General features: G+C 53.2%; 9 protein-coding genes across 9 annotated transcripts; 5 read left to right on the top strand and 4 right to left on the bottom strand.

Moving 5' to 3' along the window:
* Window positions 1-806: 806 nt before the first annotated feature.
* Window positions 807-2416, bottom strand: NCS54_00262700 (MoCF-biosynth domain-containing protein; the record flags this gene model as incomplete). Its single annotated transcript, XM_053148222.1, has 8 exons — window positions 2120-2416; window positions 2060-2068; window positions 1964-2008; window positions 1822-1916; window positions 1755-1772; window positions 1418-1710; window positions 1020-1239; window positions 807-972 (listed from the first exon to the last, which is right to left on the bottom strand). Exons 1-8 carry the CDS (start codon window positions 2303-2305, stop codon window positions 807-809), a joined length of 1032 nt encoding a protein of 343 aa, XP_053004197.1. The 5' UTR covers window positions 2306-2416.
* A 231-nt stretch (window positions 2417-2647) lies between these two features.
* On the top strand, window positions 2648-3249 carry NCS54_00262600 (ADF-H domain-containing protein; the record flags this gene model as incomplete). The annotated part of the gene is made up of 3 exons (XM_053148221.1): window positions 2648-2650; window positions 2700-3011; window positions 3061-3249. 3 exons carry the CDS (start codon window positions 2648-2650, stop codon window positions 3247-3249), a joined length of 504 nt encoding a protein of 167 aa, XP_053004196.1.
* A 69-nt stretch (window positions 3250-3318) lies between these two features.
* Window positions 3319-4347, bottom strand: NCS54_00262500 (Cytosolic Fe-S cluster assembly factor NBP35; the record flags this gene model as incomplete). Its single annotated transcript, XM_053148220.1, has 1 exon — window positions 3319-4347. One exon carries the CDS (start codon window positions 4345-4347, stop codon window positions 3319-3321), a length of 1029 nt encoding a protein of 342 aa, XP_053004195.1.
* A 1633-nt stretch (window positions 4348-5980) lies between these two features.
* Window positions 5981-7035, top strand: NCS54_00262400 (Deoxyhypusine hydroxylase; the record flags this gene model as incomplete). The annotated part of the gene is made up of 2 exons (XM_053148219.1): window positions 5981-6468; window positions 6519-7035. 2 exons carry the CDS (start codon window positions 5981-5983, stop codon window positions 7033-7035), a joined length of 1005 nt encoding a protein of 334 aa, XP_053004194.1.
* A 30-nt stretch (window positions 7036-7065) lies between these two features.
* Window positions 7066-7619, bottom strand: NCS54_00262300 (DNA-directed RNA polymerase subunit; the record flags this gene model as incomplete). The annotated part of the gene is made up of 3 exons (XM_053148218.1): window positions 7438-7619; window positions 7137-7371; window positions 7066-7084 (listed from the first exon to the last, which is right to left on the bottom strand). Exons 1-3 carry the CDS (start codon window positions 7550-7552, stop codon window positions 7066-7068), a joined length of 369 nt encoding a protein of 122 aa, XP_053004193.1. The 5' UTR covers window positions 7553-7619.
* A 442-nt stretch (window positions 7620-8061) lies between these two features.
* On the top strand, window positions 8062-13772 carry NCS54_00262200 (Sister chromatid cohesion protein; the record flags this gene model as incomplete). Its single annotated transcript, XM_053148217.1, has 3 exons — window positions 8062-8218; window positions 8270-8453; window positions 8504-13772. 3 exons carry the CDS (start codon window positions 8062-8064, stop codon window positions 13770-13772), a joined length of 5610 nt encoding a protein of 1869 aa, XP_053004192.1.
* Window positions 13773-15171: 1399 nt separating this feature from the next.
* On the top strand, window positions 15172-16990 carry NCS54_00262100 (Hypothetical protein; the record flags this gene model as incomplete). The annotated part of the gene is made up of 2 exons (XM_053148216.1): window positions 15172-16912; window positions 16965-16990. 2 exons carry the CDS (start codon window positions 15172-15174, stop codon window positions 16988-16990), a joined length of 1767 nt encoding a protein of 588 aa, XP_053004191.1.
* Window positions 16991-17429: 439 nt separating this feature from the next.
* On the bottom strand, window positions 17430-23006 carry NCS54_00262000 (Vacuolar membrane-associated protein IML1; the record flags this gene model as incomplete). The annotated part of the gene is made up of 2 exons (XM_053148215.1): window positions 17430-22427; window positions 22470-23006. 2 exons carry the CDS (start codon window positions 23004-23006, stop codon window positions 17430-17432), a joined length of 5535 nt encoding a protein of 1844 aa, XP_053004190.1.
* A 1459-nt stretch (window positions 23007-24465) lies between these two features.
* On the top strand, window positions 24466-24942 carry NCS54_00261900 (Hypothetical protein; the record flags this gene model as incomplete). The annotated part of the gene is made up of 1 exon (XM_053148214.1): window positions 24466-24942. One exon carries the CDS (start codon window positions 24466-24468, stop codon window positions 24940-24942), a length of 477 nt encoding a protein of 158 aa, XP_053004189.1.
* Between the last annotated feature and the right edge of the window lie 923 nt (window positions 24943-25865).

The raw sequence follows: 25865 nt of genomic DNA, 5'->3' as shown, positions 1-25865 counted from the left end.
GCTGCTCGAGCCAGCCCCTAGCTTCCCGCGCCGATGCGTCTCGGATTCAATGCTCCTCCTCGGGGGATCTGCAATGCAAGAAAGTCGACCAGCCCCTCTTCTGCTTCAAATCGTATGATGGATTGTGTGCTTTGCCGGAAGCAGGCTTGTCCAGGTCGCTCGCTCGCTACCACGTTCGGGCCCTGGGAAATGAGACTCACATCCGCTTCCATGTCTTATCTCGGTTGCCCAGGTGCGCAGATCGGCCTCAACGTCGCCTAAACTGGGCGAGGCCTTCCGGCCTTGCTCCGGTCATGTCAGAATATGCAATGTGCCTTGGCGCAGATGCTGACTGTCGGTGGACTTTGTTTTATTACATTGACTATATTAACCGGCCGTCAACTGGCACCTGCAAGAGTCGGCTGAGACACAACCATTAACAGTCTTGCTTTTCCTTCGAAAACCCCTCACTAGCTGCGGCCCGCAGGGGCGATGCAGCTCAGACAGATCAAAATTGTCAAGATCGGCGCCCAGTCAGCAGCTCCCATGGTCATAGCTATCCAGAGGACCAGGTTCTAGGATATTCCTGCAACGCCTAGGGTACCTAAGCGGACATCCCAAATCAACCCTGGAGGCAGGGGCGTACGAACAGACGTGGGAGTAGATGGATATCAGCTCTAACCCATCTATATTCAAGATATGTATACACTACATGATCTATCCAATGGCGACACGATGCCGTCCTCCTATATTGACACAACTGCAACCAAGAGCAACGATTACTTGTCGACCAGTGTATCCATGATGGTGTGACTATACAGCCCGTTTCATGGCTCCTTTTTAGGCTCTACAGTGTACTTGGTCGCATCTTCGGTTGCCTTTGCTGGCTCCTTTGTGGACTCTTCCTCGCTATTTTCGCCTTCGGCGGTAATTCTTAGGCCCTTGATGCCGGCTTCAACTTCGGCAACCAGACTCTCAAGGTAATCCTGGTCCCTGTTTATTGTCAGCATGGCCCGGCACGAGTTCGCTTGGATACTCACCTTCCAACAAGAGTGACCGTGTTGTGCTTCTTGCCCCAGCGAGGATAACTTCCGACCTTGATACCCTTAGGCTCTACCTTGGCGGCCAGTGTCGTGAGGAAATCGGCCACGCCACTCTCAGGAAGAGGGGTCGAGAACAGAATTCTGTGTGTTCCTGTACCCTCGGGATCCACGAGCCTTGGCAGAATATATGGCTTCAATCCCTCGAGAAGCTTCTGGACTGTTTCTGGTTAGTATACAGAGGAATGGCGTATTGGTGATGCATGAAAAAGGCATCACTGGTGACACATGGGTTGTCACAGCCACACCACCAAAGAGAAGCATTTCCCATTCGGTTGACGGCCTTATCCACCTCCTGTGACCATTGATGCCCAAATTTACATCATTTAGTTACTCACAAAGCTTAGGGATACCAGGTAATATGTGGACATTGCCATTAACGACAGCAACGGGAACCCACATGTCCTCATGAGGGAAAAGAGCCTGCTGCTTCAAATCTCGAGACTCGTCGGTTGGCAGTTCAGCCATGCGAAGCTTTGCCTTTCTAGCAGGCGAGTCGACGTCCCAGTCAAAGTTGGGCTGGTTGGGGTGAGGCTTGGAGAGCAGCTTCATCTTCTCGAAGGTCTCCTGGTGGAGCTTTAAAGGCAGGCCAAAGGCCTTGGCGATGGACTGATAGGTGATATCGTCGTGACTAGACAGTTAGTGAGCAACCACAACTGGGGGCCGTTGTCTTACGTAGGACCGATTCCGCCACTATACACGTTAGCTATTCATCGTAACATTGATGAGCGTGAGTGCTAACCTTGTGACGATAAAGTCATAACGATCGCTCATTCTTCGAACGGCCTCCATGATCTCACTCTCATCGTCCTCAATAACCTCGATTCGCTTGAGGCTCTGTGACAGGTTAGCTCTGGATTGCATCACGTAGCCTTGTAACTTACAATTCCAAGAGAGAAGCACCATTTTGCAAAATAAGCAGAGTTGGTCTACCCGGTCAATCCCTGTATTTCAAGGTTGAGGCTGTGCCAGTCACTCACATCAACAGTCTATCTTGTATTAGCACAGCACATGTAACAGCAACATACAGACTTGTCTACCTTTCCACCGAGAACCTCATCGCCAATAATCAGGCACGCCGCCGTCTGAATGATGCGCGCATTGCGCTCATCCGCCGATATAGGAGCCATGACGCTTCCAAATGCAAATCGTCTAGTAGTGCGAGCAGCAGTAACAGCAACGGGAGCGGAGAGGTGCCTTGCAACCTGGGAGATGCGGGAGAACATGAAGGACTGACGGACGGACGAATGAGAAATGCGCGAGTTCTTATGTTCAATCAAAAAAGCGCACGCAGGAGCCTCGACCCTCGTGATCCTTGTTGGATGTCGTCCGTTTGGGGGATGGAAATGGAGCTTGCAGATGACGTTTACTCGCTGGACGGAGAGTGGGGGCGGCTTTCTCTCGGAGTTCGAATTGTGGCGGGGTTGTCCAACTTGCGACTCTCAACTGACTGCCCTAGTCCATCTCATGATAGCTACCAGAGCTTCGTCTTAGCTTAGAGCTCCACGATAGCAGCAGTAATAGCTTCAGTTCCTTGTTCCTTGTTTGTTTGACCACATACAGTCACCATGGTATGCCCCCTACGTCTTCATCCCATCCCCCACCAGCTCACATGCCCAGGCGTCCGAATCGCGACTGTACACCTTCTCCGGGGAGACCAAGGATCACCTCCGCAAGTTCCGACTGACTACTTCACGGGCCAAGGATCCTCAAGCTGTTATTTGTATGTATGTCTCCTTGTCCGCGCCAGTCCCTCTGCCGCCTCGCCATGCCATGCCCAAGCTCACCGACTCGCCAGACATGATTGACAAGCACACATACGAGATCCGCCAAGATGAAGACAAGGTCGTTTACAAGTCCCTCGAGGAAGTCGGCGATGACCTTCCCGACCACGCCCCGCGCTTCGTCCTCCTGAGTTACCCTCTTACCATGGTACGCCCGATCGAACCTACACCAACCTATGCGATGCTGACAGACCTAGGGTGACGGACGGTTGTCTGTCCCATACGTGCTACTCTTTTACCTCCCCGTTACATGCAACGCCGAGATGAGGATGCTCTATGCCGGCGCCAAGGAGCTGATGCGAAACACGAGCGAGGCCGGACGAATCATTGATATCGAATCCGTCGAAGAGTTGGAAGAGATCCCCGACAAGCTCAAGTCGGGTTGATATGCCAAGAGAACAGGAGATGGAAAACCAGCGATATCATAATCTACGTAACTATATAAGAGCCGTCGCCTACTCGTCCGGCAACACGCTCTGGGTATCCAATCCCAACTGCATCGCAACATTCTTGACCACCCCTTGGAACGCGATACAGGCTGGGCTGTCTGGGAACGAGTCGAAGTAACTCTCGCCGTAATCACACGCCATCCGAATCCTTGGGTCCAGAGGTACTGATCCCAGGAAGGGAATGCCCATCTCCTCTGCCAGTGCTCGTCCACCTCCTGTGCTCGCCTTGAAGATCTCACTCGCGTTGGAACACTTTGGGCAGACGAAGCTGCTCATGTTCTCTGCGAGTCCCAATACCCTGATGCCAGCCTTTCGACAAAAGTCAATCTCCTTGCGCACATCCAGCAGTGACACTTCTTGCGGTGTGGTGACCATGACAGCTCCGTCGATGCCACTCTCTTTAAGGAATGAGTTGACGCTGAGGTGCTCGTCGCTTGTGCCCGGTGGTGTATCCACGAGTAGAAAATCGAGGTCGCCCCATTCCACGTCCTTAAGAAACTGCTTAATGAGACCGTTCTTCTTGGGGCCTCGCCAGATAACGGCATCGTCCCGGTTGGGTAGCAGGAACTGAATGCTCATGACGGAAAGGTTGTCCATGACCCAGATCGGTGACCATCCCGTACCACTGACATGTACCGTCTCTCCCTCGACTCCCATCATCTTGGGGATGCTGGGTCCGCAGATATCTGTATCCATGATGCCCACGGTGCTGTCCGGGTTGGTCGCAAAGGCGTGCGCCAGCAGGGACGTAAAGGTACTCTTCCCCACGCCGCCCTTGCCGCTTAGCACGAGAATCTTGTGCTTGACATTCTCGAGGCGCGCTGAGATAATGGGAATGTCCGGGTCGGGGCCCTTTGGCGCCGAAGCGCAGATGGCCTGGTTCGGGCACCCGGCACACGAGTCCGCTGTGCCGGCCTGCTGTGACTCGGGACCTGGGCAGTGCTGGGGTTCCGGAGCGACGAGCTGCGGCTTCTGCTTTATGGGGTTTGCGAAGACATCCTCCACCGGCTCCGGCGCCTCGAGCGAGGGTGACATTTTTGCGCTGAAGTTGTGTTTGGTGAGGAGTCGAGTGAGGAGGGAGGGTGGCGATATGAGCGCCGAAGCTTATTAATGCACTGCGCAGACAACGAAGGTGCGATGAGCGTGCTCGGAATACCGCGTAAGGAGAATAGAACAAGGGATATTCTAGGTGAGAGCAATAGAGAGATGGGTGTATGATTCAGATGAGAGATCGAGAGACGATTGAGTCGAGGTTCATCACGTAGGGTAAGTAAGCGTCCACGCTGATTCGCTGCTTAGCAAGCGTCGAATGATGGTTTGCGCTACTATCGCCGCGGAGTGACAGGCTTGAATGACAAAATACCTATCAAGGAATTCAACAGTCGAACAAATGCAGGAGGAGAACGGAGATGAATAAGAGAAAAAAAGACAAGGTTGAAGAGGCTCTAATTGCTTTTCAGTTTCACGAACGTACTCTTTCAAGCAATTATTTTACAGCTCAACTGGCGTTATGTATCCTACCTAACCTGAAGCTCCTAATCGCCGACAACGGAGCAGAAGATGAAGGATAAATAACGATACACTACCATGCAGTGAAAAGTATAAGAAAACCATGAGATATACAGAAACACCTCAAATATAGGGCAGCACATTTTCGACCCCCATAGCCGCATTTCCGGTGTTGCAGACATTTTCTTGTTTGTGGTAGTACTCCACACCTCGGCGCTGGCATAGTTCGTGATGGCTTCACGCTCAAAAATCCGAATCGTCACCATGAACAAAAAGAAAAGGTCTCGGAGGGAGTCGAACCCTCGCTGGCGGAATCAGAATCCGCAGTCATAGCCGTTAGACCACGAAACCGATGAATTCGAAACGATTCGAATTGAGTGGGATCTGCGCGATTTGCTTCAACTTATAGATTCTTTTCGTGGGTCTCGTTGTGGTTCCACTTTTCTTTTTGGGCTCCGCAGTCGGTCAACTCCTGGGTTAAGAGCTCTTCTCTTTCAACTGCAATCATCCTTGATTGATAAAGATACATGGAACTGTCAGCATTGATGATGACTGTTTCGACCTCAGACACTTGTACGGCATGCCAAGGTTGAATCTGTCATGAAAATGCACCCGTCTGACGCGGCGACCACACCAATTCGCTCAACCACATCTTATAGGTCCCATCTCCGAGCCGCTCTGCCCGCCACCGCTTCAGCTGCATGCGGAGATGGATGGTGCCGCGTCGAACGATCTCGGAATACCATCGCTGCCTATAGGCAATGTCAATTCTTACAACTCGGGGATATTGAGAGGGGGAGGTCTTCCCCTCAGTTCAGTCGAGCAATCCCACACAGCAAAGCACCATGGGCTCCCGAACCTGGCCTGACTTCATACAACATCGCCACGGAATCAGTCGACCCTCCTTGCAAATTGACTTGTTAGGCGCCCCGTTAGGCCCGAAATTGGACCCTGATTGATAACACTTTGCTTTTTTGCGCAGCGATTTTTCGCGTTGCATCCATCCAATGTCCATGGCCAAACCCCACCCCACACACCCCGCCAGATAAGATAAGACGAGTGCCCCGCGGCTGGAAATTTCAATTTTCTGAAGAGAGCCGCAGCCTAAACCGACGCCGCGATCGCCATCACCGCAGACGCTCGTTGAAGAAGAAGAAAAATGTCGTCCGACGCCGAGAAGCCCACCTCCATGGAGACGGTCCTCAAGCTGAGGGAGTCCCTCTGCTCCGAAGATACCCCTCTCCCCATCCGTTTCCGTGCTCTCTTCTCCCTCAAGCACGTGGCAGTGACCCAGATCAACCCTGAGGACGTCAAGGTTGCCGCTATCGAGGCCATCGCGGCTGGCTTCACCTCGCCTTCTGCCCTTCTGAAGCACGAGCTTGCCTACTGCCTCGGTCAGACCTGCAACACTGCTGCCGTCAAGCCTCTCCGTGAGGTTCTCGCCGATCTCAAGGAGGATCCCATGTGCCGTCATGAGGCTGCCGAGGCCCTGGGTGCCCTGGGATGGGCCGACAACCTGGACATCCTCCGAGAGTACCGCGACCGCAAGGGGGAGGATATTAGCATTGTTGAGACGTGCGAGATCGCCATTGAGCGCGTTGAGTGGGAGAACTCGGAGGAACGGCAAAAGGAGAAGTTGCGCCCAAGGTTCGTAAATTCTATTCTGAGGTTACCCTCCCACTGACATCTTATTCTAGTGCCTTTTCTTCTATCGACCCTGCGCCCCCGATGCCCGAAACCGACAAGAAGGCCGAGGTCGCGGAGCTCGGCCGAAAGCTCATGGATACGAGCGCGCCTCTGTTCATCCGGTACCGTGCCATGTTTGCCCTTCGCGATCTTGCCTCCCCTCCTGATCTGCCCACAGCAGTTCCTGCTGTGCTTGAGCTTGCCAAGGGCTTCGCCGATTCGTCGGCGTTGTTCCGTCATGAAATTGCCTTTGTTTTTGGCCAGCTGTCGCACCCTGCTTCCATCCCCTCCCTCACTGCTGCGCTGAGCGATGTCAACGAGGCCAGCATGGTTCGACACGAGGCAGCTGAGGCGCTGGGTAGCCTTGGTGATGAGGAGGGTGTCGAGGATACCCTGAGGCGGTTCCTCCATGACAAGGAGAAGGTGGTTCGAGAGAGTGTCATCGTCGCGCTCGATATCGCCGATTATGAAAAGGGTGGAGAGACGGAGTATGCTTTGATTCCCGAAGTCGGAGGAGCTGCTGCATGATTTATGAATTTGCTCGATCGAGTATGGTGTCTAGTTGTTTTCATGCCACCTAAAACGCTGTTAAAATAAAGCCAATAGAAAAAAGTTTGGGTTCTTCGTACGAGTTTCCGCATTCGCAGTTGTAGATGACCGTCGAACCTTCATCTGCACTGCGCAGCTGCACGGTGGTGTACTTGACCTCCTCGCGGCCACACTTGGGGCATTTCTCATGCACTGTGCTCTCCGTTTGCAGATTGTGCTTCTCGACGGCCTGCACGCTCGACTGCAGCTTCTGTCTCAGAAAAGATGGGAAATCGGAGGGCTTTGTTTGCGTGACAGTAACTTTGGAGCCGGTATCTGCGAGTACGCGTGAGAAATGCCGCCAAAAAGACAATCAATCTGCAGCTTGGGAAGCAAACTTACCCTTATTCTCGGCACCGCAGCACTCGCAACGCAACACGTTTCTCTGCGTGCCCTTGGTCGCGGGCAGGAGATTACCGCAGTCGGTACAGAAGACAAGGGTTCCAATCGCCGCCATTGTTTTTTTCGCTGGGTCAAGTTTGCTCAAACGGATTTCGGGGAGCGCAACATGGACGAAGAAGGGCGGACAAATTTGGAGACAAAAATTGGCTTGGCCATCATAGGCTCAAACGGAGCTGGGAGGGTCTTTCGGAAAAACTGATAACGACAAGGCGACGGATGGCGCGCAACGGAACAAACGCCGACTGGTCCCGTGCCTGGCGCACGGGCCACTATCTGTCAATCAACATCTAAGGAAAGCTCGCGAGGCTGTTGCTTCCCAGGCTTCAACCTCGCCGGCTACTTTTCTTCAACGGGTCAACAATGCTTTGACCGACATTCATTTGCACAAACCACGACCCGGGGCAGCACCTCACTCGAATGAAAAATCCTGAAGGCTGCTTCAACGATTTCGCGCCCTGCAGCGCATATCTCCAATTCACCCCGACCTACCTATCGATGCAGCGTCATCCGTTTGCTTCTTCCCTGCGAACTATGTGATGATTCGCCTTCCCGAGCCGTGCGAGGATGAACAATATGCAGCCAAATAGCCATGGCGGCCCCCAAAATGGGCTGTTTGCCCATCAGGGGACTACGAACCCCAATCCTTCCATCTCGCGCCCGTTCACGCTACAGGAGTCGCTTCCTTATTCACCACAGACCTCGACTATCCCATTCATTTCCGGTTAGCCACCACAACATTATCCTTGGACGAACTCCTTCTCACTTTGTGCAGATATAATCCCCGATCCGACTCTGGGCTCAGGCTCTGTCTCGTTACCCTTATCCGACTTGTTCCAAGCCCAAGAGTTCAACACCCTGAACAGAGAGATCGCTGGGCAGCCCCATATGCCGCGAAACGTCAAACAAGTCGTCGACCATGTTCTGCAGGACATTAAGCCAGGCCAGAGAACTCGCTAGTAAGGGAACAACTGCCGCGCATTTTGATATCCATGCTGACTATGAACAGCAAGTTTTGCGCCGTCTCGAGAACGTCCTCAGCTCCGCCAACCGGCAAGGGCCTGATCGATGACCTGTCGCCGATTTCGAAGACGATCGTTGAGAAAGTAGGCATAGGATCCTATTACAAAGCGTCAAAGTCGACCGTACCCGAATCGAAGCAACCGAACGGACATCCGAAAGGCCATCCGACCCCCAAACTGGCTCATACCTCACTTAACGCGCCGACTACTCCTCAACCCTCGCACCCAGCTCAAAGCTCTCAGGCCCATAGGTCCAACTCCGTTAGGATCGAGGTTGCCATACCGTCTAAGAGACAGTTCGATCCATCCGCGTACGTTGATGTCAGCAACCTCACCCAGCAAGAGGTTCCCGCTCCTGTTCAGTCGCGACATCTGCATCAAGCACAACAGTACCCGCAGCAGATGCAAACGCAACCACAGCTGTCGGCTAAACCACTTCAGCCCACCCCTGAAGCTGGTCAGAACCCAGCATTCCGTATCGAACTTCCCATCACGAATATCAATCATGATGAGTATCTCGAAGTGGAGGAGCGACCAGACGATCCGCATCATCTATCGGTGCGGAAGGGAAACCAACAAGAGTACTCCGACAGCCAAGATCTAATTGGCGAGAGTCTTGACCAGCGTCAACGGAGCGAGGCGGCATTGGACACGCTCGACAAGCTTGTCCGTTCAGTCTTCACCTCGGTGCATAGAGTGCTTTCGATGGAACCCGGCTATGATCATATCGTCTCGGTGTCTCAAGATCAAGAGGTCGCTATGACCGCCTCTACGCAACAGAAGATGCATGGCGCAATTCAAAAGACCATCTCTCTGAGGTGCTTTGACCGCGTTCCGGTCGAGCATTTGATGCAGATTATGAAGCTGAGTGAAGCGAGCTTGAAGCAGGTCGAAGACTGGGAAATGCGAGTTGACGATAGTTGGTCCGAGGACGAGGTCAACACCTGGGTGCAACAGCTTGCAGATGTGGAGACGATGTTGAAGTCGGCTCGAACATGCCTTCGCATCCTCTCGGGGGGCAGAGACGACAAGCAACTCTACTCGGAGACCGTCATTCAACGCAGTGTCGACATTTTCAGAAAGGTCACAGAAGACATTGTGATGCTGTTGGTGGAGCTCCGTCCATCTGGCTCTGCTGCAACTGCCTTCAAGGCCTTTTCCAAGAACAAGAAACCCATTGCGACCATCTTCTTGGGTTGCCAGAAGCTCTTCGCCTTGCTGGCAGAGCTCGTCACAAAGATTGAGCTTTCAGACACCGTCATCAATTCGCTTGAGTTCACTGCATCACGACTTATCTTTATGGACAACGCCTATTTCGAAAAGGATTCCGTTGTTGGTGTTCAGAAATTCGACGGACTACGCTCCGTGGCGATGGACATGCTCTGCCAAATCTTTCTGATCAAGCCCCAGCAGCGCCAAGGCATCATTGACGAGATTCTTACTTCTCTTGAGAAGTTGCCGGTCGGCAAGCAGAGTGCTCGGCAGTTCAAGCTTTCTGATGGAGGCAGTATTCAGCCAGTCTCGGCTCTGATCATGAGATTGGTTCAAGCCAGCTCGGGGCGAGTAAACAACAGCAACGAGCGCAATCGCAACAAGTTGATGCGAAACATCAATGGCGAGGAAGAAGAAGAAGAAGATGACGACGAGAATCTTCCTCCTGAAAGCAAACGCTTCGTGTCCTCGATTAAAAGTGAGGAGCAAGGCGCGAGACAGCATGCGGTCTCTATTAAAGATCTCGAGACTTCGGTTGCTCCGCTCCTGGACACTGCGCAGCGCAACGCAAGCTACGTGATCAACTTTATGGTTTCGCGTGCCATCAGCTCCACCAAGTCGGGCGATTCCCCCTATCGAAACTTGCTTGATCTCTTTGTCGAGGACTTCACCACCTGCCTCGACCTGCCTGATTGGCCGTCAGCTGAGCTTCTTCTTCGTCTTTTGGTATTCATGATGGTGCAGCAATTTGAAGGCCCAAAAACGGCAGCCCCAGCAAAGAACATGGCTTTGGAGTTGTTGGGTGGCTGCAGTGCCGCAATCTCTCGACTTCGATCTCACGTCAAGAGATTGGTAAGCTCTTCCGAAGGCAATGACGCGGATGACCTATCTCGCTATCTTGCCGATCTTGCGACTCAAGCCAGGGAGCAGAGGACCAGGGTGGAGCAAATTGTCGCTTGGGCCGGTCCCTACCGAGCAACCCTCGAATCCCTTCAGGGTCGGTGCCACGATGATCCTCACCTGCTGAGTGCCATCTCGTTTCTGGTTACAGGTTGGGCATCCCAAGTTCACAACGGTTACGACTCATACCAAGAGGGCGACGATGAGCGAGATGAGGAACTCGGGCGCCTGGGGTACAGACTGAGAATGATGATCGAGGATCGTCGCTGGCTTGTCAACGAGTACACCTTCAAGTCAGTCTCAGCGAACCAGGCCAAGCTCGCCTACTCGATCATTTTGCTACGATCGCCATTCTGCGAGGCCTATGACAAGATCCTCAACATTCTACTCCGTTCGATGGGAACCGATCAAGCCACAGTGCGGAGCAAGAGTTTGAAGAGTGTCAACCAGGTGCTCGAGACAGATCCGTCCATCCTGGACGTTAATTCAAACGTTCTCAACAAGATTTTGGAGTGTGCTGGCGACACGTCAACACAAGTTCGAGACTCTGCCCTCGGCTTGCTTGGCAACTGCATGACCATGCGGCCTGCCCTTGAAGACACTTTGACAGAGGTAGTTGTCAACCGCTTTCAAGACTCCGGCGTCGGTGTGAGGAAGCGCGCCATGAAGCTTGCCCGTGATATCTATCTTCGCAATCACAGCAGGGCTCTACGAAGCTTGATTGCAAACGGCTTGCTCCGCCGAGTGCACGATCCTGATGAAAGCGTGTGCGATCTTGCCCGTCAAGTTATCGAAGAGGTTTGGTTTGCCCCCTTTTATCGAGACGATGGGACCGCTGTCTACCAGACCTCGCTCACCGAGCACGTGTCCCTCGTGATACAGACAGTCAACTCGGGAATGCTGTCTGAGACACTCGACAAGGTCTTTAGGTCCATTCTCAGACCAAAGGACAAATCTCTGCAGGGACCATTCTCTGTCTGCTCCAAACTCGTGGCCAACATGTTTGGGCTCATTGACAACCTGGACTCGGACGATTCCACCGTCCCCTCTGGACGTGATGCATTGAACGTGCTTACGATTTTTGCTAATGCGGACCCCAAGCTCTTCAACTTTGAACAAATTCGCCTCTTGAAGCCACATCTGGCAAGCTTCGCCAAGCCCGAGGAGTTGACCGCTTTCCGAAGTGTGACAGTTATCTATCGGCGAGTGCTTCCCACACTCTCGACTGTCCATTCCGACTTTCTGCTGGAAGTTCGCAAGTTGCTGCTAGGTGCGGTCGGCAAACTCAACTTGCGGGCACCCCTGGATGATTTGATCGCCTGCACCTTGGTCGTCTGCGAGTTGCTAAACGTGTTTGAGCCCCTGGCAAATGCCATGGCATCTAGTCTTGCGGGACTGCAGCGTCTGCGTAGCATGGGCAAGTTGGATGAAAAAACCAGCCTGTATCTCAACGCATACTGCCTTGTCATTGGCATGATTGCAAAGCACTGCGACCTAGACAACTGCCCGGGACCGTTCAAGAAGAAATTCCCCAAATGGCCGGGGGGCTCAGTCGCAAGACTGGCTATCGACACACTGGCGCCGTTCACCGCCCCTTCGCAGCCCCTGGACAGTCGCAGACCAGCCCTCGACGCAATCGGGTTGGCTTGCCAGTCCTGGCCGCGCAACTATGTCATCCCCAAGGTCTATACGGCATTCCAGCAGGTCTTTGACGAGCAGGTACCCAGCCTTGAGAATGCGATCCTCAGATCATTCAGAGAATTCCTCATTATCGAGGAGAAGCGGTCCGAGACGGCAGGACAAGCCCCATCAGGCAAGAAGAAGGAGTTGACAGTCATGGGAGGAACCAGCTATGATGATGTGGCCAGTGCCACTACGCAGAGATTCTTGAAGGACATCACACGCATTGCGCTCTCAAGCCAGGATGAACATGCGTTTCTCGCCATGGAGGTCCTAGGAAGCATCAACCGACAGGGCTTGACTCATCCCAAGGAAACCGGCGTGACCCTGATAACACTCGAAACGTCTTCGAACCGCAAGATTGCCGAGTTGGCGTGGGAAGAGCACCGGTCTCTGCACGAGAAACATGAGACGGTGCTGGAACGAGAGTATGTCAAGGCAGTTCAGTCCGCCTTTGCTTACCAGCGAGACGTTGTTGGGGAGCCACATGGCGCTACCACGAACCCATTCCAGTCCAAGTTGCACTACTTGATGGAAACGCTCAAGATAAGCAAGATGAAGAACCGCCAGCGCTTCTTGGACAAGCTCTGCGGACAGGTGGACTTTGAACTGGCCAAACTGGACATGTCAGGCGACATCCCAACGCAGATGGTCTATGCACGATTCATCATTGAGAATCTGGCATACTTCGAGTATCAAACGATGGGAGAGCTGCAGACCACGGTTAACGCGATGGAGAAGATTCTAACCAGCACGGGTGCCCCGGTGGCTCAAGCCATTGAGTCGGAAGTGTTCAACGTCCGGATGGATGTCGACCAGCCACCGTCGGCTCCAGATGGACCCCCTGGGTTTTCTACAGCGGATTCCATTTCGGTCTCGGCACCTGTTGACGGCCAACCATCAGTTCCACCAGCGCCAGCATTTGCGTTGACAGTCGAGCCAGTCCGTCTTCGGCAGCTTACAACGGCGGCAATTATCCTGTTGTCCATGTGGGAGGTGCGAACATTTATTCGTCGCCTTTTCGGCATGGGCCTCAAGCGACAGGACACCAAGGTCAAGGCACTGGCCAAAGATCTGAACAAGTCTCCTGTCAAGGTGCAAGGTTTGCATGGAGACAAGGTCTGGGACGAGATTGAGTCTCTGATGAAGGGCCTCCAGGACCAAGAGCACATGATCAAAACATGCTCGGCGTTTGTGGAGCTCCTCAACGTTGACAAAGACCTCAAGGTGGCAGAAGACGCTGGCGAGATGGACCTGGAGCCGGCGACTCCCAGCGCGGACGAGGACGAGGAGGGCGATGTGATGGCGGATAGAGGACGTAAGCGGAAGGGCGGGTCGACACCAGGAGGACGCAAGAAACGGGCGCGGTCGAGCTCACAGCCTCGAAAACGGGGCCGACCTCGCAAGAACCGAGAGAGCGTCGAGCACGATGTTGAAGCGGACCTTGACGGGGACTGGTTTTAAAGAACGAGGCGCAAGGCATTTGGCATGGGATACTAGGGCATGGCATTATTTGGGCTGATTTTTTGAGTGGTGCATCGGACGGAGATGTGATGGAGAGGCGTTTTTACAGCGGCCTGGACTGACTCTGCAGCAGGCGAGAGAATTTAGCAAGCAAGCAAGCATGGATGGTACAGTGGCTTTGCGGGGATGACGAGGTCGGGAATACACCATTGGGGTCTGGAGGGATCTTGAACTGGAATCAAGCAGTCAAGTCAAGGGAGAATGGGCGTTTTCGGAGCTCAATAGGGATTTGCGATTTGATGATACCTGAGCTCATATCCACGGATCATGTAGCTCACCTTTTTGAGGCCAAGTTAACGGGAAGCGATGAAAAGTGTGTATCATGTATTTACTTAAGCTTAAGAGGTACACGGCCAAAGATGGTTTAGACTGAGTGAAGCTTGAATCCAGCGTGAGGTCGAATGACGAGAGACGAGGTTGGAGATGGGAATAAGACACGGGTGTTGGATGAGCATAAGTAGGATAAGATGCATAAAATTCATAAAAGTGACGTTCTAGAGCCTAGAGGAGATCGCCAAGAAATGAGCAGCAGATCTCTCGGCATTTCTTGGCCGTCTTGGCATTCACACTTGCAGGGATCAGGCATGTCAAGCAACCATCCCCAGTCAGGGCCCCAGCAACGACTGCAAATCACTTGATGGGCTTTAGTCGAGACGATGATGGGCTTTCCCCTAGGCGCTCTCGCTTCGCTTACTGCAGTGAGAGACCAGCTGGCAGTGCATCATGGCCGTCGTCAGCAGTCGACAAGTGATTCCAGCACAGAATCATGGCGCAGTGTCGATAGAGGCCGCGAAGCGCCCTAGACCAGGCTCGATTCAGGGAAAAAGATTCAAGGCAGGAGGAGGCCTCTGGGACTCGTGGCATCCAATGAAGGGGAGGCAACCTGTTACATCCTTGACGTGTTAATTAGCCACTCGCCAGGGAAATAAGGGAGGGACCCGGTGGGTGACCTCATTTATATGTACCTATGTTTTGTATCAACAAAAACCTGGCTTTTGACTTGGCTTGAAGGCGTCGAAAAGAATTCAAAAAGGGTGCCCCCAGTTCTTGGCTCTTGGCTCTCGACTCTTGGCATTGGAACCGAAAGCAACATATCCTCTTTTTTTTTTGGGCCAGAATCCCCAAGAACAAAGTCTTGGCGATGTCTTCATGTAAGGACCCTGAATCATGAGGTGGTTCCAGTTTTCCTAGCACTGAACTTTCATCCTTTTACACTTGCACCTTCCATCCATCCTTCGATCGACATCCACTCGCTCCTTCTCTCTCTTCCATCCTCCTTCGTCACCCATCCACCGCCTGCCGTGTATTCCTTTAACTAATCTTCTCGCCCCTCGCGTCAATGGTCACAGTCAATCACTTCAACATTAAGCGCCAGGCGCACACGCTCAGCCGTAGCAGCACCGACCAGTCTTGGAATCCTTTCCGTCACGTCGCCTGGGATCGTCGAGAACGCGCTCTCTCGGACGCCGGCCGTCTCGAGCAACAACAGAACAATGACAACCTAGGCGAGAAGTTGGCACACGCCAGTACAGAGCCTGGACGCAGCGGGCCTGCGAGGGAATGGTCTACAGCGGAGACCATGGCTGAGACGAAGCGGAGCAGAGAAGGAGACGAGGCTGACAGGGAGAGGCTAAGCGGAAGCTCTCCTGTTGATGACATTCCCGTCTCTCAGCGCTCTCTCGTAGGGGACAGCAGCCTGCGAAACAGAAAGCCCGAAGACTCTCGAGGAGCCATTGACGACAGCGCGAACAACAATGCTGACTACCAGGAGAGGAGAAAGAAGCTCCAGAAGCAAGAGTCTAACAAGCTCTTCCGCAATGTCCAACCCAAGGAGCCCTTTACCGTCGCGAACCAGCTCCAGCGCACCTTTCTCAACTCATGGATCAACATCCTCCTCGTCGCTGCCCCCGTCGGTATCGCCCTCAACTACGTTCACAGCGTCAACCGCATCGCCGTTTTCGTCGTCAACTTTATCGCCATCATCCCCCTTGCCGCCATTCTCAGCTTCGCTACCGAAGAGATTGCTCTGCGAACCGGTGAGGTTCTGGGTGGTCTGATCAATGCCACATTTGGCAACGCCGTCGAGCTCATCGTTGCTATCCTCGCGCTTGTAGACGGAAAGGTCATCATTGTGCAGACCTCGCTCGTCGGCTCTATCCTCTCGAACCTGCTGCTTGTAATGGGCTTCTGCTTCTTCTTTGGTGGTTTGAGGAGACAGCAGCAATACTTCAACGAGACGGTGGCTCAGACAGCGGCTTCGCTGCTTGCCCTCGCTGTCGCGTCTGTCATTGTCCCTACCGTCTTTGACTGGGCCAGCGAGACCCCCGAGAAGGCTGTTGCTGATCTCTCCCGTGGCACTGCTGTTATTCTGCTTGTTGTCTATGGCGCCTATCTCATCTTCCAGCTCAAGACACACCAGAGCGTCTTCGCCGAGGAGAGTCAAAAGGTTGCAGCGAAGCCCTGGTCTCGCGGTGGTCCTGCCTCAAGCGGTATCCGTCAGGGGCTCATGGTCCCCGGCGCCTTGGTCGGTGGTGGCATGGCTGGTCGCGATGAGAACGAGCGCCTGACCGAGATGATTATGAACCCTGAGAGACTGGAGGGTGAGGAGGACGAGGAAGAGGAGCCGCAATTGCACTTCTGGGTCGCCGTGGCTACGCTCACCTTTGCTACCGTCCTGATCGCCCTGTGCGCTGAATTCATGGTGGACTCGATCGACGCCGTGACAAAGGATGGTGGTGTCTCGGAGGAGTTTGTCGGTCTGATCCTCCTCCCCATTGTCGGAAACGCTGCCGAGCACGCCACGGCCGTGACCGTGGCCATCAAGGACAAGATGGACCTGGCCATTGGTGTTGCTGTTGGTTCGAGCATGCAAGTTGCCCTGTTCCTGATCCCACTGCTGGTCATCATTGGATGGGGCATGGGCGAGGAGAGCATGAACCTCAGCTTTGACCTGTTCCAGGTCGCTGTCATGTTTGTGGCTGTGTTGCTTACCAACTATCTCATTGCCGATGGCAAGAGTCATTGGCTAGAGGGCTGGTTGCTGATCTGCCTCTATGCCATTATTGCAACCTGTTCATGGTGTAAGTCTAACCCGCCAAGTTTGAGTTATCCCGATTGCTGACAAGAATCTAGGGTATCCCACCCACTCTGATGAATAAGTCTCTTTTATTTTATTACATCTTCTCGAAGAGCCGATACATATACATATACATACCTACCCCTTGGTATTGAACCAAGTTCATCAACATATACGTTCAGAATAGTCTCTTTTAGTAAGAATATGGAGCAGTCCTTACACGGCGTCATTTGTATACAGAATCAAGAGTCTGGGAATTGGAGTTTGGAGGTTTCAATAAATTACACCAACTTGGTTTACTCATGCTTCAAGACTATTGACACCAAGTGACAAGAATGAAGATTCTATGTATCCTGAGTACAATACCTAGACAAAAGTACATGCTGATATCTACATGACGGCTTCATCTACATGGAAAGCAAAGGACCTTGCCCTCTCAAGCCATTCATAAACATTATCGCAAGGTCCAACTGACATACAAACGTCGCTAATTTTTCATGATTATATCCTGTCGAACAGGCTTATCGCCCGCTCAGACTCGATCCGCCGTCATACTGCACGCTGCTCCTTCGCAAAAAGGACATGGGACTGTTGAGCCGCTTGGTGGGTGCGCCATCGTTGCCCCCGAGCACGCCGGGCGGCAGGCCAAGAGTCGGGATGCTGGCTTCAGGCACAGCTTCGAGCACAGTGGGGACTGCGGCAGTTGCGGGCGTGCCCTGGACTGCTTGGTTCTTCTCCATAGCCTCACGGTAAAACGCCTCGAGGGCGGCGGCGTCGCGGCAGAACTCCTCGATCTCAATCTTGATGAGTTCCGGGTCCGGGGCCGAGACCGGGACCGCCTTGGTCGGCTGGTCCACGGGCTTGAGCGCCGGAGAGTGATAGTAGTGAGTCGGTTTGAGCAAGGGGGACGCCATGGTTGTCGACTCAGGGATGCCGTAGGCGCTGTAAGGGCCGAATGCTGACATGCGGCCTCCTCCGCGTTCAACCAGGGGGTCAGCGGCCCGGATCTCCTTGTCTCGCGGGTTTGCGGGTCGGTTGCTGTATAGACGATTCGCCAAGAACAGCAAGTCGCCCTCGTCGGTGATCTCGGCCAGGAGCGTGCCGCTCCGGTGGATGTACTGACTATACTTGAAGTCGGGCTTGCCCCAAGAGTAGCTCACATCGACGTTGCCGGGGAAGTTGGATCCCGCCTCCATGTCGAGGACAAAGTCGAACTTTTTGAGGATGGCTGTCTGGTAAAAGTGCCTAGTCGGAGAGGTTGTCGGGCCCAGAGAGTTGGGGTCAAAGTACGTTTCAGGCTTCTGGTCTGGAGGATGTGCTGCCAGCTTGAGACGGAAGGGTCTCCGGAAAGGATTAGTTTCCGTGATGGTGCATGCCTCCTTGATGGGCACCTCGACAAGACGTAGGCCGTATTGGCTAGCCTCTCGAGCCCAGCTCTCGACTGCGTCCTCAACTAGCTTCGTAGTCACGTTCATCCAGTCTATTCGGATGTGGTAGCAGCTGTCTGGGTTGTGAAGACGGTCATAGTGCAGGTCAATCCTCTCAGGTCTGAATGATCGCTTGCGATGATCCACGTCGTACTTGATGACCTTGCTCAGCACCACTTTAGGCCGTTTGCCGTTGTGAGACAGAGGGAGAGTCGGCGTGGTTGATGTCGACGCAGGAGAACCCTCCTCGTGAATTGAGGTTGGACGAGCTGACATCAAAGCCCGAGGCGAATCTCGGTTCGTAGGCTCAAGGATCGGCGTGGGAGGAACTCCAGCCCTTCTCGTGTTGAACCATCCCGTATGGGCCTTGGCAAACTCGCTGGCGATCTGGTAAAAGTAGTTGCCATCGCGGAACTGGTGTCTCTTCTCGACGTGGACGAAAATTCCCTTGTCCTTCTCGCTCTTCTGGGTGCCAGCCTTGGCCTCGTCCGTCGCCATCAGGGCGTTGCCCAGAGCCTCAGCATCTTCTCGAGTCTCAAGGTCCTCAAAGTTGTCGAGCAGCCACGTCACCATGTCGGAGCCGATGAAGCAGGCATAGTGAAGACGGAGATGCCACCTTCGATTCTGCAACCTGACGCCTCCATTCTCGACCGGCTGCTGCATGGCCTCCGCAAGCGCAGACAAGTTCAAGTTGGACTTCTTGAAACGTTCCTTGCTTGATACAAGCTGTCCCTTGCGGCCGATGCCGTCAAGGCCTTCAAAGAGAGGAAGGGTCTCGAGCTCGGCAGCAATGACAACCGAGGGATCCTCAGTCTTGTAGACAATGTCCAGGGGATTGGGATCCCGCTTACGGCGATGGCCAATTGAATGATACCGCCGCTCTGATGGAGGAATGTAACGATACTTCTGCCAAGACTGTGCGAGACGCTTGATTCCCTCGATACGGACCTCCTCGGCGTTGTCTCCGCCTTGTGTCTTGGGCAATGGGACGTCCTTGCGCGACACAGGAATGAGGACGAACCTTGCACGCCAGAAGCGCAAGCTATCCATCATCTCATCATGATGGCCAGCAATATACGAATCAATCATGTTCCAGTTGCGCTCTGGCCGGGGCGTGAGGATGTCGATCTCTCGTGCTTCGTAGCAATCGTCTAGCAGAGTTCGGATGGCGGGCTTGTAGATTGGCGAGAAGCCCTGACAGGTGATGGACGTGTCTATTGGCTTCCGCATAAAGATGTTGACCTCAACCTCGGTGCCGTTCACGCATGAGAGCTGATGAATGGTATTACCAACCGACATGAAGATGCTGGTGCCATCCTCTAAGCGCTGATCCCGCGAGAAGATGTCACCAATCTTGATGAGGTTTTGTCCAAAAGCCCGTGCAACTGCTGGGCCAACCACGACCTGGAAGCCTTGAGTGAATCGCAGACTGATGAGCTCCTGGATAAACTCCTGGCGCGTCTTGGGCTCCTCGGCCAGGTCATCATCGGCATTTTGGTCAAGAGTATACGGGTGTCGATGATACTCCGTGTCAAACTGAGCCTTTGAGGGAAAGTATTCAGTCGTCAACGGTACAGAGGCAGGACAGCAGAGGGCCTTCCACTTCTGGACCTTCATCTGGCTGATCTGAGGATACACGTGCTGCCATCTGCTGTACAAGATGCTATCGTCAATCAGGAGACTCTCTGGGTTGGATGGGTTCAACAGCGTTAACCAAGGGGTGATGGCCGTGGTAGGAGACAGAGTAGTCGGCAGATCTAAGACAGCACCAGCACGCAGCTTGTTGGTATAGACCTTCTGAGCATCATCAGCTCGCAGGGCGTCCGAAAACCTCAGATCACGATCATCTTCCCGCTTCTGATGCCGGTTGTTGAAAGGTGAGGAGATCATCATGGAGGAGGCAGTCCTCAGCTGTGTTGCAGCAGTGTCGAGGATACCAGAGTTGTTCCTCTTAAGAATAGGAATACTTGGCGTCATTGGCACTCCCTCAATGATGGTGTCAGGTGCATCCAGCCGATACTTCTGCGTAGACAATGTCGAAGACTGGCTTGTAATAGTCTGAGGCGAGCTGGGACGCAGCTCTGGGCGCATACGAGGTGTTGATGGCTGTCTCGTCTCTGCGGATGAGGTACCAGAGGCATTGACGGTTTCAGCTTTGATCTCTGCAATCACAGCTTTAGGGGCAGCGATACCAAATCCCCGTTGACCAAGGCTGATCTGCCGCATCAACTTTGGTTGCTTCGCCACCGTTGTTGGCTTGGAAGCTTTGGGAGTTGACTCGGCTTTCTTGATGGCTGCAGGGGATGGTTTGTCGGCGTCCACCATATTCATCGACAGCTTTCTTGTTGAGGAACCTAGTATGGCTGGCTTCTTCTCAGGTAAGGAGGTCCCATAGAGCCCCGAGTCCTCGGCCAGCTGTCTCCGTGTCATCTCATCCAAATCTTTGGCGTGTCGTGACGAATGATGGTGCCTTCGATTACTCGAAATCTTGGCTCTGTAATCATCGAATTCCTGAAGCTGCTTCCACAGAGACTTCTCGCCAGGCCGTGCGAGTCTGTCTGGGACGAATCTTTGAAAGCCGTATACATAGTCAAACAGGGCCTCGGGAGCACGCTTGTTGGGGATGTAGACGGTATCGTTGATGCCCGTCTGACGAAACTTTTGCGCCGATGGTGGCTCTGTGATGTTGGCAGGGAAATGAGTGTCGACCTGCAGAGGTGTCGTCTCGATCTCATTAGTCTCGAGAATGCTTCTCATTTGCAAAGCATACATGCGGCACCGAATGTTGAACTCGTCTTCATCATCCTGTTCAACTTTGTTGGATACTGATAGAGCGATGCCCTCGTAGGACAAGGCTTCATCAGACGCTCCGGTCCAGAAAGAAACATGCAGCCATTGAGGCAGGGCATAGCACCATTCATCGCTCGTCGCCATGGACATGAGAGGGTCAGGGCGGCGGGAAAGACTCATGCTCTTAGATGGGGAGAAGGATTCTGCCAGGGACTGATAACTGCCGATGACGGGCGTAGGGTGATTTGGCGTGCTGTCACGACTATGAAACGATCTTGATAGACCAGAATGAGGGTGGTGGCCGTGCTCCTCGGAATACTGCGGGTTACGATACTTGAAGAGAGGCACCGAGTGCAAAGGCATCTTGGGCATGCAGATCAAATCGATGCCGATACCGTTGCCAACCAACGCCTCAGTCGTCCTTCGTAGAGTTTCATAGTCGACTTCAAAAACACCAGGGCCAGGACTGATAATTACAATAGAAATACCTGTCCTGGTGAGATCTCTGTCGATGTGGTCGTGTGCGAACTGGGACGAGGCCAAGTTGATCGCTTCCAAGAGGTTGCCATACATCGAGAAGGTCGACTCTGCCTTGACTCTTGTCGAAGGGGTGTCTCTGGGGATCGTATGTGACCCCTCGGTCTCTGCTTGCGCGACGAGTTTGTGGTGATGTAGACTAATGTCTCGACGGAAAAAGTTGAACTCCATCTTCAACTGGTGCAGAATCTTTGTCCACTCTCCACTGCTCATCTCGCTCACAACCACACGATAGAAGTCCTTGTACGGCCGGCGGGGCCCGGAGGGTTGAATGCCCGTGTAGTAGTCCCCTTCGAGGTTGTCAAACTCGGCTGTCAACCCGGTATCGTACTCTACGCGCGCGAAGAGCACGATGCTGACCAGATGTTTTGCCTTTAGCATCGCCCACCTCTTGAACAGCGCGGGCAGAAAGCCGTTGACGACCTTGTTGAACATGATGGCACCGGAGCTTTCCGAGTCAAACTCCCACATTTCCCTGGCCATCTGGATGAAGAGCACGTATCTGGCCGATTCACTCCGGAAGATTGGTCGTGTGTCACGAGTGAAGAAGGCAGAATGCGTTCTCCGGCCGTCGACATAAATAGCGGTAATCTGAGCTTTGATAGTGCCCATGAACAAGATGGATTGGCCTTTGTAGACGGTTCTTCCCGTCAATTCCCCGACCGTCATTCTCCAAATGTCCGATCTCGACAAGTATTGGTCCTTGAACGATAATTCAACGTGAGAAGCCTCGGTAGCTGGGTTCTTGGCATCAACCTTTCGCTTCTAGTTAGCACTGTGCAGTCAATCAGGAGATGTACTTCGTACCACCGTCAGGAGAACCTGGGAGCCCTTCTTCATCCCGAACGCATCCGCAATGTGCTTCAAGACATAGACCTCCACGTCATGCTGCCGTGCCTTCATATCTTTGGGCATATCTTTTGCGACAAAGACGTATTTGAAGCCGGCGCTATCTCCGTTCTGACATGTCGATCCTCCTTTGGCACCGGAATTCTGGTCCTGGCTCTGCTTGCTGCTAGAACCATGCCCAGTGGAAGGCTTCCGCGCGTCATCCTTGACCGTCGAGATGCACATCAACGTGCCAGGTCTAATATCGCCGCCCACGAGGTCGAAGTTGAGCAGGACCTCATCCTTGGCGTACCCCTCATTAACCGTGACCGTGCATCGACGTTCTAGCCTCGTGCGCTTCTCTTCCTTGATGGTGGAATGGGTCGAAACGCTTGTGGGCGAGGTCAAGGGCTCGGTATGGGTGCGGTCTAAGCTGGACCTGCTGAATTGTCGAAGATGACTCCAATGCGGTCCCTTGCGCGGGACCGGATTCCTCGTGCTGCCATTTCGGGACATGGGATCGGGTGGTCGCTTTCTACTTGGGTGGGTTCGACAGGAAAGGGTACGATCCCGTTGCTCGCATGTTGGTCGCGGAAGATTGGCTCGGTCGACGGAGCCGATCGCGGGGCTGATAGCTAATGCAGCGTCGTCCAAGTCGCAAGTGGATATCGTCGGCACTGCATCTGCATGAGAGGCGATCGCGAGCTGAGGTCGCCTGTCGCGGCAGAATCGAGCTTGAAGGATGGGGCATCTTCACCGCCTTCCATATTTGGTAGCTACCTTGTGGCGGCATCATCGGAAAGCCATCGCTGTGAAAGATGATTGGTGCGTCTAGTTGACTTTGAATAGCTGAATATCAAGTTGGAGTCAAAGGTTCCTGGAAGCCATGTGAGTGATGTGAGTCGGATTGAGGTTTATCGTCAGTCTTGTTTGTCTGTGCCTTTATGACTGAGGTCACCTGACTCCAACCGGACGCGGTCAGACGTGCTTTGCTTGTGCAGGCAGCCAACTCATCAGATCCTCAAAGTGGCGTCTCTGAGTTGTTTTCCTCGTAAGGTCTTGGCCAGAGACGACTAGGAAAGGCAACTAGCTGGACCCGAGTGGTTTGCGATTAGGGAAATATTGTTGTCGTCTTCCTGTAGCCGAGCCTGCTTGCTGGAATTGGCCCAAAATGATCCGACTGCCGAGCTGGGCAGGCTCTCACTTTCGAAATTCGGGCACTCAAGGGACCGGTCAAACTCCTCGAGGTCGAAATCGAGAAATTTGTGTGTGCAGGTTACCGATTGAATGTTCTCATGGCTCCTTCAGTGAGGCGAGACTGACTTTGCGAAGGACGAGTGTGAATGAAGATGGGAAATCAACGCAAACGGTGCCTGTCAAGACACATGGGGCGGATTCTATCTCATTACCTACGTAACAGGCAAATCAGACTACCCTTAGCAAATCCTCTTCTGCAAGTAATATCATCATGGCAGAATTTTAACCTTAAGCTGGGCCAAAAGAGGCATAAGAGAGAGTAGAGACTTTATAAAGTCCTTTGTAGAATACTTCTTCTCCCCTTTTATCGTGGCACCAGTATTTCGGTTATGGGTATAGTGGATATCAAATATCCATCAAGTCAGTACGCAGACGTCTATTCTCTAATACAGGTACATCAGAAGCTTTAGCTACCTACCTACTGAAGCAATTACTCTTTGTGTGTTGCGACTTCCATCACTCTTATAGCGAGAGTTAGCAAGGCCATAACGGTCAGCATGACCACATGGCTATATCCCTTGTTGAACTGGCTACTGGGCCTTCAAGCTTCAGTGCTAATGCTTGAGGTGTATAGTCGTTGATTTGCGGCTTCCCAAGCTGTTCAATGTTGATCAACAACTTCCAATGCTCGAGCATCAGCCACACTCTTCTCCCGCATCCCTCACAATCGCAGAGCCCATCCTTTGCTTCTCCCATAATATAATTGTTAGCAGTCAAAATGGATCCATTCAGAAAGTCGCCTCAGGATCTTCGCTTCAACCTCCTCGTCTCACTAGACAGCCTTGCCGAAGTTGTGGTGGCTGCCCAGGCATCTCGAGCTCTTCTCGAGCAGTTTCGGGAGTCCAGGGCGTCAATCGTACACCGACACGTCCTCAGAGATGGCGATCTCAATGGAGACATCTTGCAAGACGCCTTAGCCATTCTCAAATTCCCAAGGCCAGATGCTACAGCGACCACTGTCGATGCACAGCAAAGAGTGGCTGCCATCGATGGCCACCTTCGCAAATGGGGCGCCAAAGAAGTTTCGGATCCCTTTCATCCAGATACGCGCGACATTCCTACAATGCTCCACCTTCATAATTTGTGTCGCCAGATGTGGCTCTACATTGGAGATTATCTCTCCAAAGCGACCAGTCGTTATCTTCCACGGGCCTACCGTCGACTCCCACCTTGGTCTCACCCTCACCTCTCTTAAAATCCAACTAAGATACAGCTTCAACAAGACGTTAATAAGTTTGACGGGACTTCTCTTGGACATGCTGATCGCCGGAAAATACTTCAGGCGTTCCTCAGACACGAACTTCTATACAAGATTTATGGTCCGGTCGGTGGCGAGTCAGACACCCAACATGATGAAGGGCTGGATCGTTATGTATTGGCCGGGGGATATCCGCTTGATGCGTATCCATTTGACGAGAATGACCCTTTTTGCTACTGGTATTGGGACACCATATACAGATACGAGGAAAGGGAGCCAGATGAAACCGCGCTACAGTTGCTCCCGTGTGTTCGCGAATACGTCCTCGCCATGTATGGCGCTCTCATTGCGGATCAGGTACGAGCTCCCGTTCCTGCCGCCGGAGAGTATCCAGAGTACGAGAACGCGCCCTCGAGTGGCATGGGCAGATTCCCCGACTGCAGTCCCGATAACGAATCTGAAGACCTCCATCATTTGGGTGATCCTGGCTGGAGCGATCGGGTAGTGTCTCTAATGGCGACAGCCGGCTTTGATCTTCTTACCACAGCTCTTACATCCAGTAGCGACGAGTTTGTCAGGTTTCTTGTCAATTTCAATAAGGAGGTACTTCAAAGACCTCCTCACATCGATGCGACCAACGTCAACCCTCCCCTCTCCCCCAACAACATCAGAAGACGTTGGATATCATGGCATTGCAACGCCTACATTCGGCTTAACCGTCAGCGTGCATGGCCTCTTTTTGGTGACGCGCACCAATGTCCTCAGATTCCTTCAGTTGACGAGTACGGGAGGATTTACGGCCCTAGACCTCGTGGGGGGTTGGGTTGGGGATTGAAAGCGGACTGCACCAAGAATGAACGGATAGCCCACGGCCAAGGTACAATGGCATATCCTTCGCTTATACCCAAGCTGGTGCCGTT

This window comes from Fusarium falciforme, chromosome 2 (assembly GCF_026873545.1).
Source record: "Fusarium falciforme chromosome 2, complete sequence".
NCBI lineage: Eukaryota > Fungi > Ascomycota > Sordariomycetes > Hypocreales > Nectriaceae > Fusarium > Fusarium falciforme.
This window is presented reverse-complemented; position numbering and strand designations above follow the sequence as displayed.